Source organism: Solanum tuberosum, unplaced genomic scaffold (genome assembly GCF_000226075.1).
Source record: "Solanum tuberosum cultivar DM 1-3 516 R44 unplaced genomic scaffold, SolTub_3.0 scf00251, whole genome shotgun sequence".
Classification (NCBI taxonomy): Eukaryota; Viridiplantae; Streptophyta; class Magnoliopsida; order Solanales; family Solanaceae; genus Solanum; species Solanum tuberosum.
Genome location: NW_006239173.1, coordinates 193,441 through 208,966, shown reverse-complemented (window position 1 = coordinate 208,966; position 15,526 = coordinate 193,441). Strand labels below are relative to the sequence as shown.

The window sequence follows — 15,526 nt, the reverse complement described above, 5'->3', positions numbered from 1 at the left end:
ATTTTTTAGAGGTCAACTGGGAAATATGTAAGAAATTGTATTATTTTTTATTGAACCATTTTCATTACTATCTTGAATATTTTAGTAGTTTTAAAGAAATTATTTTAATAAATAGTGCTTTATCACACTTATAACATATAAAAAGTTTAAATTAAGTTTGAACTCATATAAAATCACATATACCTGCAACCCGCCCCGCCTCGAAGCAAGACCGCTTCTATGCTCTCCAATCCCGAGGTGACCAAGAGAGTTCTTCGAACGTAGTCACCGGTATGTTAAAATTCTTTCTTCTTGATGTGTATGCCTTGTTAGATCCCGGTGCTACTTTGTCCTTTGTGACACCTTATGTGGCCATAAAGTTTGATATGCTCCCCGATATATTATTAGAACCTTTTTTGGTCTCTACTCCTATTGGTGAGTCTATGGTGGCTAAGAGGGTTTATTGAAGGTGTCCCGTTTCCTTGTCCCATAGAGTTACTCTTATTGACTTGGTAGAACTTGACATGTTAGACTTTGATGTGATTCTTGGTATGGATTGGTTGCATGCATGTTATGCCTCTATTGATTGTAGAACTCGAGTGGTGAGATTCCAATTCCTGAATGAGCCTATCCTAGAGTGGAAGGGGGGAAATTCTATGCCTAGAGGCCAATTTGTGTCTTACCTTACAGCTAGAAGGATGATTTCGAAAGGTTGCTTTTACCATCTTGTTAGGGTGAGGGATGTAGATTCCAAAACCCCTTCTCTTAAGTCGGTTCCCGTGGTTAATGAATTTTTGAAAGTTTTCCCCGATGTTCCTCCCGAGCGAGAAATAGATTTTGGTATTGATCTTCTTCTGAATACGCAACCTATTTCCATCCCTCCTTATAGAATGGCTCCGGCGAAGTTAAAACAGTTGAAAAAGAAACTAAAGGCTTTGTTGGATAAGGGTTTCATCCGACCGAGTATCTCTCCATAGGTGCTCCCGTTTTGTTTGTTAGGAAGAAAGATGGATCTCTTTGTATGTGCATTGATTATCGTCAGTTGAATAAGGTGACCATTAAGAACAATTATCCTCTTCCAAGAATTGATGACTTGTTTGACAAACTTCAAGGGGCTAGTTATTTCTCTAACATCGATCTTCGTTCAGGTTATCACCAATTGAGGGTGAGAGGGGATGATGTTTGTCTTACTAAACCAACACACCATTAAATAGGTTGTCACGGACGCCCACAATAATGTTAGCCAAAAAACTGCCTAATAAATAATGTAATCAATGTTTACCTTGCTTGAAGGCAAAATAAATAAATAAACTAGCATATCTTTTGGTACATATTGAATTAGGTGGCTTTGAACTAAAACGTGCCATTAAACAGGTCGTCACGAACTCCCACAAAAAAAATTATCAAAAAAACCGCCGAATGCACATATCACCCATAATCCCTAAACTATAACACACGAAAAATGAAAAAATTCCTATTTCCCATTCCGAACCTCGTTTGAACTTGAAAATGATGACCTATGCCCCTTCGAACCAACACACGCCATTAAATAGGTCGTAACGGATGCCCACAAAAAGTTCGACCAAAAAACTCATGTTGAATTCTCTAAAAATGTACGACTTTTGAAAAATTCAACACACATGTTAACAATTTTGAAGAGTCCAAGAAAAATAGACGATGTTCTGTTCAAGTCAAACATAAAAAAGTACAAATACGTTAAAATTTTTGCGTGATAAAGCGATAAAGTCTTAAGCATTTTCCTCATAAGCCACCATGTATGCTCATTGTATACTTTTCATGAGCTTTTGAACTTCATCCTACCATAGTCTTTCGAAACTTTAATGGATATAAGAACAATCAAGTTTTAGTTTACAAAACATATAATAAATGTATAATTGAAAATGATTATACTAACTAAAATTTATGGAAAAATAGTGTAGAATTATTGTTGTTGTAAGCTTTTGTGGGATTTTGTGTAGTTTAAATATATTTTTACATAAAAAGTTCGTCGAATTCATAATTTTACATTTTTTTAATCGATATATAGAGATATTATACACTTGTTATATATTCAAATAGTATATAATGTTATATAATATTATATATTGAGATATGTGACTCAAAATTTTATGTTGAATGGTATATCTTTAAAATTTTCAAATTGTTCTTTAATCGCATTTGAGGAATGCATTTTATTCATTATTAGTGATTTTCAATACTTTGTTTTCTCCCTTAATAGCATTAACTAAACTAGTAAATAGCATACGTTTTCTATCATTACACAAGAACTTCACTTTATTGCATATATTTCCACCACTTTATTAATTTAATTATTTTCACATAAATACACATATCTCAAGCATTTTCCTCATAAGCCACCAGGTGTGATGATTGTATACTTTTCATGAGCTTTTGAACTTCATCCTACTTCAGTTTTTTGAAACTTTAATCAATGGATTCATGTCAAACTTAAAAAATAATCAAAACAAGGCCATAAATGAAGTCGCACATGAATTATATTTATAATTATTTAACATAAACATATGTAAATGAATTAGCAAAAACTAGCGTATCATGATCGCTATTAATAGAGAGGGAGAAAATAGACTGAGTTTATTTTCCTCCTTTGTGTTATGTATGATCTTGTTTGGTGTGAGAGAAAAGCGGGGATAAAACGATTCAATCTAATATCCTACTTATCGAGTGTGAATAAAAAGAATTTTTCACGAGGGAGGGATACAAAAATGTGTACCACGTTAAAACAAATCAAACAAATATAAAAGGCATTTGCCTTGCTAAACTATAATGATTTTAACACAACAAAATAATGCAAGATAAATAGCATTTTTTATGTGACTTAAACATCACCATATGAGAAGTTTGACTTAACTATTTTATTTAACACAACTTGCAATTTGAAATCTAATGCCACGTGTCAATACAATTAACGGCTCTTTTGTCTAATGTCCACAAAAAGACCGCCTTATTTTGATATTTTGTTTTCATCCCAAACGAAACGAAGGTTACACATACAAGTCTGTTATCTCTTCTCTTCCACAGTAGCACTGAAATTAGGCGATGAAGATGATGGCGGCGAGAATAAAATTGGCAAATGAGTAGAGACATTGTTTTGCTTCTTGAATCCATTTTCGTCTAGTATTCAGGTAATTTTTCCCATTTTCGTCTGTCTTAGGGTTGGGGGTTTAGTTGATTGATTGAATAATTTATATGTAACCTCGAAATCAACTCGTAGGAATGGGGAATTTGGTATATCAGTCATGGGTGTTAGCTCTCTCTCCTGTTACTGCTTAGAATTAGAAATGAAACATAAGATTCTTCCTGTATATTGATGAATTTTAGTGAATTCAATTGAGATGAAACAAACAGCATCAATGAATAAAGTGATGCCTTGGTGAATACTTCCAAGTCCAAGACCATAAATACTCGTATATATATGCCTTATTGCCAAATAGAATTACATTTCTGTATTGTTTTCGAATAACATCTGGGAATGGACCGTAAGAATAGTGGAGAAGGAAAGGTAGTATGTGTAACAGGGGCATCTGGTTTCATAGCTTCATGGCTGGTCAAGTTGTTGCTACAACGTGGATACACTGTCAATGTCACTGTTCGCAATCTCAGTCACTTCTCTTTCTCTCCTTGTTTGTGTTTTTTTTTTAAATTTCTGTTGAACTAATATTTTGTGTATCACCATGACTTTGGATCCTTTACAACCTTGTTTAATTATTTTTGATCTCTAGGTTGATTTAATTTTCTCGTGTATCTAAGGTCCAAATTCATCTTCTCCTATTATGTATCCAGAAGAAAAAGCAAGTTATGCTATCCCTATACTCGATATGTATTTGAGGAGCTCTAACTGCAAACAGGGAATCGATTTGTTATTAAAGATAGATAGTAGAACTAGAATAGGAATGCCCAATGGGATTGTAGTTACACCTAATACAGCAGCTCTGAGCCTAAATTTTCTAGTGGATCATAAGTAAAACCTTATATTTCAACTATAATAAGTGTTAAAAGCCTACAAACTATGGTTTCACCACATAAATTTCCTTCTAATTGGCCTTTCTTAGCTTACCAATCACCTATAACTACATGAAATAAGGTTTATACATCCATTATTGTCATAAAAAGTTTTGCCACATTAAAATATAATAGTAAAGTTACTGTTTCAGTTCTTGTTTCAGTCAAACCAAAATGGTGGTTTCACATACATTATCGTCAATTGAAATCTTAAATTTTCATGCTCTTCACTTAGAGAAAGATATTTGAATGGCATGATCAGTTATCCAAATATAGAATCTATACATATCATTCCCATGTTCAATGTGTCATTATCTCCATGTTGATTTGACACTAAAATCTTTATGTCTCAACCATTCACCAAAGTCTATCTATTTTATTATTACCTTCTAGAGTCAAGATTTCGTCCACAATATATTTTGCTATATCTACAAGATCATTTTGTAACTAGCTTAGTAATACAAGACTCATGAATCGTTTCATCAATTTTACATTATATATCAAGGAAATATCTAGAATTTAAGATGTATGTGCCAAGTTGGGAAAGGGGAGGACAGAACATGTAGCTCAGGGGGACAGGGGCTTGCTGGACAAATCCCAATGCCAGACCCCAGCCTCGCACCACAAGGTGCAGTCCCTCGCGTTGAGCCTGACTAAGCCAAGCATTACATGGCCGTGGTTTTTATATTTGTGCCTTGTACGTATTTGGATCATTTTACAAGTTTCTGACTTTGGGCTTAGTGCATTGCCTCAAAAAGTAAGCAGCATCTGATGTTAGATGGATTAGATGGTATATCTATTTTTGTTTCTTTCCTTGTTAATTAGAGCTTCTAAATGGGCATTTACTCAAATCTCTAACAGGGAGTAGAGCTTCTTAATATCCTGTGTGCTCTGACCTCTATCCATTTGATTAAGGTGTTGGGATTTTGTTGTCTCTGTTGTAGGCCTTCTGCTCGTGCTTTTGTTTTTGATATACACTTCCTCATAGTTTTGCATTTGCCATCTGTGAGTTCTCTTTTACTTTGATTTGGAGTTCTCTTCATTTGCTTAATGTTGTTGAGTGAGGCTTACTAGATCAACAATCAAATTTTGGTGGATTAACACCAAAAACTCTGTAAACGCTAAACATACCGACTGGAATTTTAAACCAATACATAAGCTTCTCGGACACATTGAAGTTGTTGAAGCTGATTCACCAGGCACATAAGGAAGGTGCAATGAGAGTGGTAAATTTACCATATAGGGTTTCATAGAGTGTGTCTGGATAGCTGAATGATGACAAGTATTATACCAATACTTGGACATAAGCAAGCATAGGTATCAGTTAGAAGCGTACTCATTACAGTAGCACCTTAACTAAGTTTGTACGCATCTGCTTAGTACCTCTGTCTGGTTATCGAACTGAGGACGATAGTCTTCTGAAGTATTTAGTTGCACTCCTTTCCATCCAAAAAGTTCCTGTTAGAAACAACCCAAACAAATAGAATCTTTGTCTTCAGTAATAGCATCAGGTGGCCATGAGAAAAAAGGTTCCCTGGCTACTTAAATTTCTGTTCTTCATTTCAAGTTTCAACTTCTCAGCTCTCTATTTGCTTTGCGTCCTCAATTGATTCCTAATTATGTTTCAGTAGTAGTAAATTATGTTATTAATAGATATAGAAAACTACACTTCAGACAACTTAGAATGAGGTATATATAACCTCAATCTGGTTGAAGAATGCAAAACACTGTTACGTTATCAACAAAATATTGTAGTAGCTTATTTGATCTTGCAAGTATATTTTTTTCACTACATAGGCCATGTAGCGATGGTACTGAACACATTTTGACTACGTAAACACACACTCATTATCATTAGAGCTTTGATTAGGATTTCCAGATTTACAATTCTGTCTCCGTGTATCTTTCAGTGAGACTTTTTAAACTTCATCAACCTTTTCTTGGTGTTTTCCTATGTCATTAACTTATCTTTTGTGCTTTGTTTTGAACTTTCCTCATCTGTTTGATGTTGGCTCTTGCTCGATTTTACGTGTAATTTTATATTTCAGCTTATGGTCATTTTGATGTTCAACTGCTCCTTATCATTTCCTTAATCAGAAATATACACGAAGACATCTTGAGCAAAGCATTACAAAATGCCCCATCTTCTAGGACAAAGGTTACTCTTCCCTGCTTTTCTTTCTTTATTTGTTATGTTAGTGGAAAGGTTAATCCTTAGAGTTAGAGAGAGAAAAAGTACATGACAATAACATAGAGTTAATCTCATCAATGGAGGAATTAGGAAAGAATAACTTATGTTGCTTGGACTCTTCAAAAATGTCATTGGGTGTGTGTCGAATCTACTTAGTGTAGTTCATTTTTCAATGACCAAAGAGAATGTGTGGTGTAATAAGGAGTCGTCTCCAAAATCTCTGTTTGCAGAGCCTCTACACAATAGATTTTCATCTTGAGATTATTTATGGTTGTCTATGATTTTTTATATTATTTGTTTAAATTTGTTCTTGATATAGCATTTGCATTTGCAATTTTGATGCCAAATATTACATATGCAGAGGCTAAAAATCTGTTTTTTTTATTAATATAGAATTGACTCATATTCTGCCACCACATTGCTGCTATATATACAAAATTATCAAAGTGAAAGCAAGTGCAAGAAACGAGAAATAAGTAAAAACTAAAGGATTAAAAACTGAAAAGGTTTCAACATTTTGGGTAATGTTTTAATTTGACTATAGTGGGAAAAAATCACATGATATTCATTAGCATTTTATAGTTGAATATTGCCTTTTGCATATAACAGGTTGATATACAACCTGTTAAACAAGCATTGTTAGGCATTAATTTATTAGTTGATATAGCATATTTTGAGTCAAGCTCATCTCACTGTCTCATTTTATTTGGAAGTTGAACGAAAATTTATGTTTGGTTCAATTATGAAAGTCTACATTTCTGGTCATAATTTCACTAATTTATCAATTTATCCTCCGAATATAGAAGAAAAAGCATGCTAATCCATGTTGTTTACTTTGCATGTGAACTCTGCACGGTGCCTGGAGGTTCCGGGGGCCTCGGGGCACGGTGCCTGGAGGTTCCGGGGGCCTCGGGGCACGGTGCCTGGAGGTTCCGGGGGCCTCGGGGCACGGTGCCTGGAGGTTCCGGGGGCCTCGGGGCACGGTGCCTGGAGGTTCCGGGGGCCTCGGGGCACGGTGCCTGGAGGTTCCGGGGGCCTCGGGGCACGGTGCCTGGAGGTTCCGGGGGCCTCGGGGCACGGTGCCTGGAGGTTCCGGGGGCCTCGGGGCACGGTGCCTGGAGGTTCCGGGGGCCTCGGGGCACGGTGCCTGGAGGTTCCGGGGGCCTCGGGGCACGGTGCCTGGAGGTTCCGGGGGCCTCGGGGCACGGTGCCTGGAGGTTCCGGGGGCCTCGGGGCACGGTGCCTGGAGGTTCCGGGGGCCTCGGGGCACGGTGCCTGGAGGTTCCGGGGGCCTCGGGGCACGGTGCCTGGAGGTTCCGGGGGCCTCGGGGCACGGTGCCTGGAGGTTCCGGGGGCCTCGGGGCACGGTGCCTGGAGGTTCCGGGGGCCTCGGGGCACGGTGCCTGGAGGTTCCGGGGGCCTCGGGGCACGGTGCCTGGAGGTTCCGGGGGCCTCGGGGCACGGTGCCTGGAGGTTCCGGGGGCCTCGGGGCACGGTGCCTGGAGGTTCCGGGGGCCTCGGGGCACGGTGCCTGGAGGTTCCGGGGGCCTCGGGGCACGGTGCCTGGAGGTTCCGGGGGCCTCGGGGCACGGTGCCTGGAGGTTCCGGGGGCCTCGGGGCACGGTGCCTGGAGGTTCCGGGGGCCTCGGGGCACGGTGCCTGGAGGTTCCGGGGGCCTCGGGGCACGGTGCCTGGAGGTTCCGGGGGCCTCGGGGCACGGTGCCTGGAGGTTCCGGGGGCCTCGGGGCACGGTGCCTGGAGGTTCCGGGGGCCTCGGGGCACGGTGCCTGGAGGTTCCGGGGGCCTCGGGGCACGGTGCCTGGAGGTTCCGGGGGCCTCGGGGCACGGTGCCTGGAGGTTCCGGGGGCCTCGGGGCACGGTGCCTGGAGGTTCCGGGGGCCTCGGGGCACGGTGCCTGGAGGTTCCGGGGGCCTCGGGGCACGGTGCCTGGAGGTTCCGGGGGCCTCGGGGCACGGTGCCTGGAGGTTCCGGGGGCCTCGGGGCACGGTGCCTGGAGGTTCCGGGGGCCTCGGGGCACGGTGCCTGGAGGTTCCGGGGGCCTCGGGGCACGGTGCCTGGAGGTTCCGGGGGCCTCGGGGCACGGTGCCTGGAGGTTCCGGGGGCCTCGGGGCACGGTGCCTGGAGGTTCCGGGGGCCTCGGGGCACGGTGCCTGGAGGTTCCGGGGGCCTCGGGGCACGGTGCCTGGAGGTTCCGGGGGCCTCGGGGCACGGTGCCTGGAGGTTCCGGGGGCCTCGGGGCACGGTGCCTGGAGGTTCCGGGGGCCTCGGGGCACGGTGCCTGGAGGTTCCGGGGGCCTCGGGGCACGGTGCCTGGAGGTTCCGGGGGCCTCGGGGCACGGTGCCTGGAGGTTCCGGGGGCCTCGGGGCACGGTGCCTGGAGGTTCCGGGGGCCTCGGGGCACGGTGCCTGGAGGTTCCGGGGGCCTCGGGGCACGGTGCCTGGAGGTTCCGGGGGCCTCGGGGCACGGTGCCTGGAGGTTCCGGGGGCCTCGGGGCACGGTGCCTGGAGGTTCCGGGGGCCTCGGGGCACGGTGCCTGGAGGTTCCGGGGGCCTCGGGGCACGGTGCCTGGAGGTTCCGGGGGCCTCGGGGCACGGTGCCTGGAGGTTCCGGGGGCCTCGGGGCACGGTGCCTGGAGGTTCCGGGGGCCTCGGGGCACGGTGCCTGGAGGTTCCGGGGGCCTCGGGGCACGGTGCCTGGAGGTTCCGGGGGCCTCGGGGCACGGTGCCTGGAGGTTCCGGGGGCCTCGGGGCACGGTGCCTGGAGGTTCCGGGGGCCTCGGGGCACGGTGCCTGGAGGTTCCGGGGGCCTCGGGGCACGGTGCCTGGAGGTTCCGGGGGCCTCGGGGCACGGTGCCTGGAGGTTCCGGGGGCCTCGGGGCACGGTGCCTGGAGGTTCCGGGGGCCTCGGGGCACGGTGCCTGGAGGTTCCGGGGGCCTCGGGGCACGGTGCCTGGAGGTTCCGGGGGCCTCGGGGCACGGTGCCTGGAGGTTCCGGGGGCCTCGGGGCACGGTGCCTGGAGGTTCCGGGGGCCTCGGGGCACGGTGCCTGGAGGTTCCGGGGGCCTCGGGGCACGGTGCCTGGAGGTTCCGGGGGCCTCGGGGCACGGTGCCTGGAGGTTCCGGGGGCCTCGGGGCACGGTGCCTGGAGGTTCCGGGGGCCTCGGGGCACGGTGCCTGGAGGTTCCGGGGGCCTCGGGGCACGGTGCCTGGAGGTTCCGGGGGCCTCGGGGCACGGTGCCTGGAGGTTCCGGGGGCCTCGGGGCACGGTGCCTGGAGGTTCCGGGGGCCTCGGGGCACGGTGCCTGGAGGTTCCGGGGGCCTCGGGGCACGGTGCCTGGAGGTTCCGGGGGCCTCGGGGCACGGTGCCTGGAGGTTCCGGGGGCCTCGGGGCACGGTGCCTGGAGGTTCCGGGGGCCTCGGGGCACGGTGCCTGGAGGTTCCGGGGGCCTCGGGGCACGGTGCCTGGAGGTTCCGGGGGCCTCGGGGCACGGTGCCTGGAGGTTCCGGGGGCCTCGGGGCACGGTGCCTGGAGGTTCCGGGGGCCTCGGGGCACGGTGCCTGGAGGTTCCGGGGGCCTCGGGGCACGGTGCCTGGAGGTTCCGGGGGCCTCGGGGCACGGTGCCTGGAGGTTCCGGGGGCCTCGGGGCACGGTGCCTGGAGGTTCCGGGGGCCTCGGGGCACGGTGCCTGGAGGTTCCGGGGGCCTCGGGGCACGGTGCCTGGAGGTTCCGGGGGCCTCGGGGCACGGTGCCTGGAGGTTCCGGGGGCCTCGGGGCACGGTGCCTGGAGGTTCCGGGGGCCTCGGGGCACGGTGCCTGGAGGTTCCGGGGGCCTCGGGGCACGGTGCCTGGAGGTTCCGGGGGCCTCGGGGCACGGTGCCTGGAGGTTCCGGGGGCCTCGGGGCACGGTGCCTGGAGGTTCCGGGGGCCTCGGGGCACGGTGCCTGGAGGTTCCGGGGGCCTCGGGGCACGGTGCCTGGAGGTTCCGGGGGCCTCGGGGCACGGTGCCTGGAGGTTCCGGGGGCCTCGGGGCACGGTGCCTGGAGGTTCCGGGGGCCTCGGGGCACGGTGCCTGGAGGTTCCGGGGGCCTCGGGGCACGGTGCCTGGAGGTTCCGGGGGCCTCGGGGCACGGTGCCTGGAGGTTCCGGGGGCCTCGGGGCACGGTGCCTGGAGGTTCCGGGGGCCTCGGGGCACGGTGCCTGGAGGTTCCGGGGGCCTCGGGGCACGGTGCCTGGAGGTTCCGGGGGCCTCGGGGCACGGTGCCTGGAGGTTCCGGGGGCCTCGGGGCACGGTGCCTGGAGGTTCCGGGGGCCTCGGGGCACGGTGCCTGGAGGTTCCGGGGGCCTCGGGGCACGGTGCCTGGAGGTTCCGGGGGCCTCGGGGCACGGTGCCTGGAGGTTCCGGGGGCCTCGGGGCACGGTGCCTGGAGGTTCCGGGGGCCTCGGGGCACGGTGCCTGGAGGTTCCGGGGGCCTCGGGGCACGGTGCCTGGAGGTTCCGGGGGCCTCGGGGCACGGTGCCTGGAGGTTCCGGGGGCCTCGGGGCACGGTGCCTGGAGGTTCCGGGGGCCTCGGGGCACGGTGCCTGGAGGTTCCGGGGGCCTCGGGGCACGGTGCCTGGAGGTTCCGGGGGCCTCGGGGCACGGTGCCTGGAGGTTCCGGGGGCCTCGGGGCACGGTGCCTGGAGGTTCCGGGGGCCTCGGGGCACGGTGCCTGGAGGTTCCGGGGGCCTCGGGGCACGGTGCCTGGAGGTTCCGGGGGCCTCGGGGCACGGTGCCTGGAGGTTCCGGGGGCCTCGGGGCACGGTGCCTGGAGGTTCCGGGGGCCTCGGGGCACGGTGCCTGGAGGTTCCGGGGGCCTCGGGGCACGGTGCCTGGAGGTTCCGGGGGCCTCGGGGCACGGTGCCTGGAGGTTCCGGGGGCCTCGGGGCACGGTGCCTGGAGGTTCCGGGGGCCTCGGGGCACGGTGCCTGGAGGTTCCGGGGGCCTCGGGGCACGGTGCCTGGAGGTTCCGGGGGCCTCGGGGCACGGTGCCTGGAGGTTCCGGGGGCCTCGGGGCACGGTGCCTGGAGGTTCCGGGGGCCTCGGGGCACGGTGCCTGGAGGTTCCGGGGGCCTCGGGGCACGGTGCCTGGAGGTTCCGGGGGCCTCGGGGCACGGTGCCTGGAGGTTCCGGGGGCCTCGGGGCACGGTGCCTGGAGGTTCCGGGGGCCTCGGGGCACGGTGCCTGGAGGTTCCGGGGGCCTCGGGGCACGGTGCCTGGAGGTTCCGGGGGCCTCGGGGCACGGTGCCTGGAGGTTCCGGGGGCCTCGGGGCACGGTGCCTGGAGGTTCCGGGGGCCTCGGGGCACGGTGCCTGGAGGTTCCGGGGGCCTCGGGGCACGGTGCCTGGAGGTTCCGGGGGCCTCGGGGCACGGTGCCTGGAGGTTCCGGGGGCCTCGGGGCACGGTGCCTGGAGGTTCCGGGGGCCTCGGGGCACGGTGCCTGGAGGTTCCGGGGGCCTCGGGGCACGGTGCCTGGAGGTTCCGGGGGCCTCGGGGCACGGTGCCTGGAGGTTCCGGGGGCCTCGGGGCACGGTGCCTGGAGGTTCCGGGGGCCTCGGGGCACGGTGCCTGGAGGTTCCGGGGGCCTCGGGGCACGGTGCCTGGAGGTTCCGGGGGACGGGGGCCTCGGGGCACGGCGCCTCGAGTGCAATGTTGATTCATAAAAAAATCGGTCTTTTTGGATATGGGATTTCCTTAGACAATTATACTTCATCCTACTCTGATGTGCCTGCAGCTCACCTGCACTGTCATCCACCTCTGAATGATTATGCCTCCTACATGTTGAGGTCTCTGATATCATGAATAAGCATACACATTACCATGTTTTGCTGCTCCGTAATCTCCTATATTGGTGGAGATAGAGCTGATCATATTTCCTCTCCCCTACGAGTCTTCTTGCTTTCCTCACTTGCTGGGTTCATCCCACTGCCAAGATTTTCGCGAGTAGTTTAGACGTAGAGAGGTCTCTCATGGATGACTCAATTTTGACACTAATGTATTGAAAGTAGGGACACTGTTATGAATCTTTAGGGAAGGATCGATTCACAGGGCAATATATAAATCAACTTGTTAAAGGGAGGCTGGAACCTTAGAATTCATTAAAAGAGAACTCTGATCTCTTCAGCTCTTCAAACTAAGGTTCAATGGAAGAGAGAACTCTAATCTTTTGCTGAAATATGACTTACTGGTTTATTCATCAAAAGCCCCTTTAAATAAGAGTCTTATTACATCAATAGGAAGTCTAATTCTTATGAAAGTAGAGACCTAAATCCTAATTCCAAACTAATAACAATAACTTAACCTAATAATCCTTATGAAACTATGAAACATAAATCCTATTCTAGAATAATAAATAAAGCAACTAAAATATAATTAAATACTTAATTTAAGGGCTTCCAACGCATCCACAACAGACACCATTTAATCCTAAATGTGATTTTGTTGCTAGTAAATACATGAAGAATCTGTTTTACACTCCAATTATGTTATGCTTACTAAATAATTGCAGTTCTCTACAAAATTGTAGAAAGTACTTTATCTAATTGTATGGACTTTTCATGTACTGCTAGAAGATTTCATCACAAAGTTGCATTCTTTCATTCTCATTAGCAGTAACTGACTCGGCTCTAGCTCCCCTTGTGCATTGCTTGCCTCGCCTCGTGTACAAAATAATTGGTGAATGTGTAACTCCCATCTGTTATATCTTACTGGATCATGTTTTCACTTTGCCCTAGCTATTCTTTAAGTTGAATATTTCTATTTCTAAGTTGTACCACGGAGATACAGAGACAGAAGAAACTGAGGAAACTTCTGCATTCCGCATTGAATTTCGATTCAAATTACCTTTTACTGCACAATTAATTTACCCTGATGTTCTAACTATGGTGTGGGTATGACATGACATGCATACTAGGTCACATATGCCTCACTCTGATTAGGAAGTAGGCTTCTATTAGACCATATCTTTTATACAAGTGTCGTAAAGAAATAGAACATCTGTACAAAAATATTACTCTCTGAAAATGAACAGCCAGTCAGCTATATTGTTAGAAAGCTTATGGGTGCACCAAAAGTTAACTAAGAACAACGACAAGGGACCTACAAATCATTTCCTACTCTATACAAAAAACTTTCATGTTTCTTTTCCTTCTAAAGTACCCACATAGGAACCACATTTTATGCTCTATGTCTTCTTTTTCTTCTTCTGAAGTCCAGCTAGACACCATATCCCAACCTATAGCTAGCATTGTTCAGTGTTCCCCAAACAGATACAACACTGTCCACCACAATCGTGTTGCAGCCTGGCAACATATGCTATCTTCCTTTTCTTCAAATCTTCAACTGTAAGGATGGTCCCTTTAATTTGCTGCGAACTAGGTGAAAAGAACATGCATTTCTCGGATCTTGGGAACCCATACTGATAGATGATAGAAATCTCTGGTCTCTCTTCTTAATAACCTGTGATAGGAGGACGTCACCAAAATACTCCACGCAGCCCCTTTCATTCCTTAATCTTGATACAATAATGTAATGTGTTTTTATTTGGACCATGCTAACATGAGTGTTGCTGGTGTCTCGACTAACATGATGAGATCACCTGGTTCATTATAGTCTAAAATTTCTGAAATGTCATTACTCTCCTGATCAGTTTGTCTTCTCATGTATTTCCTTTCCGTTTTACAATGACCCTTCGTAGATAGTTTAGATCTGCATTGGTTTAACCCACCTCGTTCTAAGTGGAGATACTTCATTTTCTATTAATATCATCTGCTCCCCATTTTAAGATACTGAATCTTTACCTCTTGCCTCCAACATCTGCGTTTCTTGCTTACTGAGATTGTGTGCTGCTTTCAAACTCTTTATTTGTCTGTAATTGAAGGGTTGAGGCAGGAATCTTATGTCTGGGTGGCTGCTCTGTGATTTTTGTAAAGGTCAGAAGACCAATGTGAAATCTGAGACTAACAAAATTTATCGTCGGTGTCCATCATGTAGAGCTGTAAGTGTTTTCTTCTTACATTAATTTCTAGGAATTGTAATCATCTCACATTCTATTATTTTTCGATGGAAGATAATTCCAATAAGTTCTTTCTTGATGTTACCACACAGGTGGATACTTATTATGCTCAAAATGCAAAGTTTTCAAATGTGTTACCTTCCCAAATGATGAAGATGGTGAGGTTCTCAGTTTTTGAACTTGTTACTTCATCTCATTTGTTGTTTAGAATATTCATCTTGACTAATTATCATACATTTAATTTTTACTGACTTGTAAGTTTCATCACCACGCATGAATATGTAATGTTTTCTCTAATTGTTGTAATCAATGACCAGAAAAGAAGAGAAATAAAACAGTTCAGAACTGCAATTCTTTGAGATTTCAGGCATTTTTATAGTTTTCCATCTCATTGCATACTTACTTTTGATAAAGGTTCCAACTTGTAGGAGTTTGACAAGTTGGGATGAAAAAGGAATTTAAAATTGGCTAGTACATAGTATTAGATATCATTCTGTATCTAAAAAGTAACATGAGTTGTGGTGAGATGATTGAGATCCTTTCGCCTTTAACCAGAGATCTCGAATTCAAGCCCTGAGAATGAAAAAAATCATGTTAGACCCGACTATGTGTGAATCCTCTGTTCTTCTCATACATTCTTGTGAGACCCTGAGAATCATGTTAAACGGAGCTCTTGATTTTTTTTATTTTTTATTTGCAAATTTATGTTATAACAAGAAGGCAAAAGGCCTGTCTTATATTTTTTAGTTGCTTATTTTTTCAGTTTGTATACGTCAGTTGGTTGCCTATATGCAAGATCTTCATTCCTTTCACCGGAGGTAGCACTAGTCAAAGAGGGAGACTCTGTTCAAAGCGGTATGGTTCTAGTTTTTTTTAAGGAGACTCAACGGCCTATCATCATATTTCACACACACACACACACACATATATATTATTATTATTATTATTTATTTTTATTATTATTTATTATCATATATTATTATAAGTAGGAAGCTCCTAACTTAAAAGTTGAATTACCATTCTGCCCTTATTTTATCTCTGAACTAAATAAAATATTAATATATAATTAATTTAATATTAAATAATAATTTTATTTTAATTCATGCCTCTAGACACAATGGTTCAAATTCTTTGGGAAACAGTTACAATGAATAGGAAAGACCAAAAGTTCCATTTTCCTTAATAAATGTGTATATCAATTCTTCTTTATCAAAAAACAATTTATATTTTGGCTTGGGACTT

General features: G+C 47.8%; 1 protein-coding gene across 3 annotated transcripts; it reads left to right on the top strand.

Annotated features, from left to right (window-relative positions):
• Nucleotides 1-2,997: 2,997 nt before the first annotated feature.
• On the top strand, nucleotides 2,998-15,186 carry LOC107062637 (uncharacterized). 3 transcript variants are annotated; one of them, XR_001474764.1, is made up of 5 exons: nucleotides 2,998-3,143; nucleotides 6,118-6,178; nucleotides 14,150-14,266; nucleotides 14,377-14,442; nucleotides 15,048-15,186. XR_001474764.1 is itself a non-coding variant. In XM_015313532.1 (5 exons), the coding sequence occupies exons 3-5, from the start codon at nucleotides 14,168-14,170 to the stop codon at nucleotides 15,104-15,106; spliced, it is 228 nt and encodes a 75-aa protein (XP_015169018.1). In that variant the 5' UTR covers nucleotides 2,998-3,143; nucleotides 6,118-6,178; nucleotides 14,150-14,167; the 3' UTR covers nucleotides 15,107-15,186. The 3 variants fall into 3 exon arrangements, 1 of the variants encoding a protein (XP_015169018.1); XM_015313532.1 differs by having other exon boundaries at nucleotides 14,150-14,270; XR_001474763.1 differs by lacking the exon at nucleotides 15,048-15,186 and having other exon boundaries at nucleotides 14,377-14,629.
• The last annotated feature ends 340 nt before the right edge of the window (nucleotides 15,187-15,526 follow it).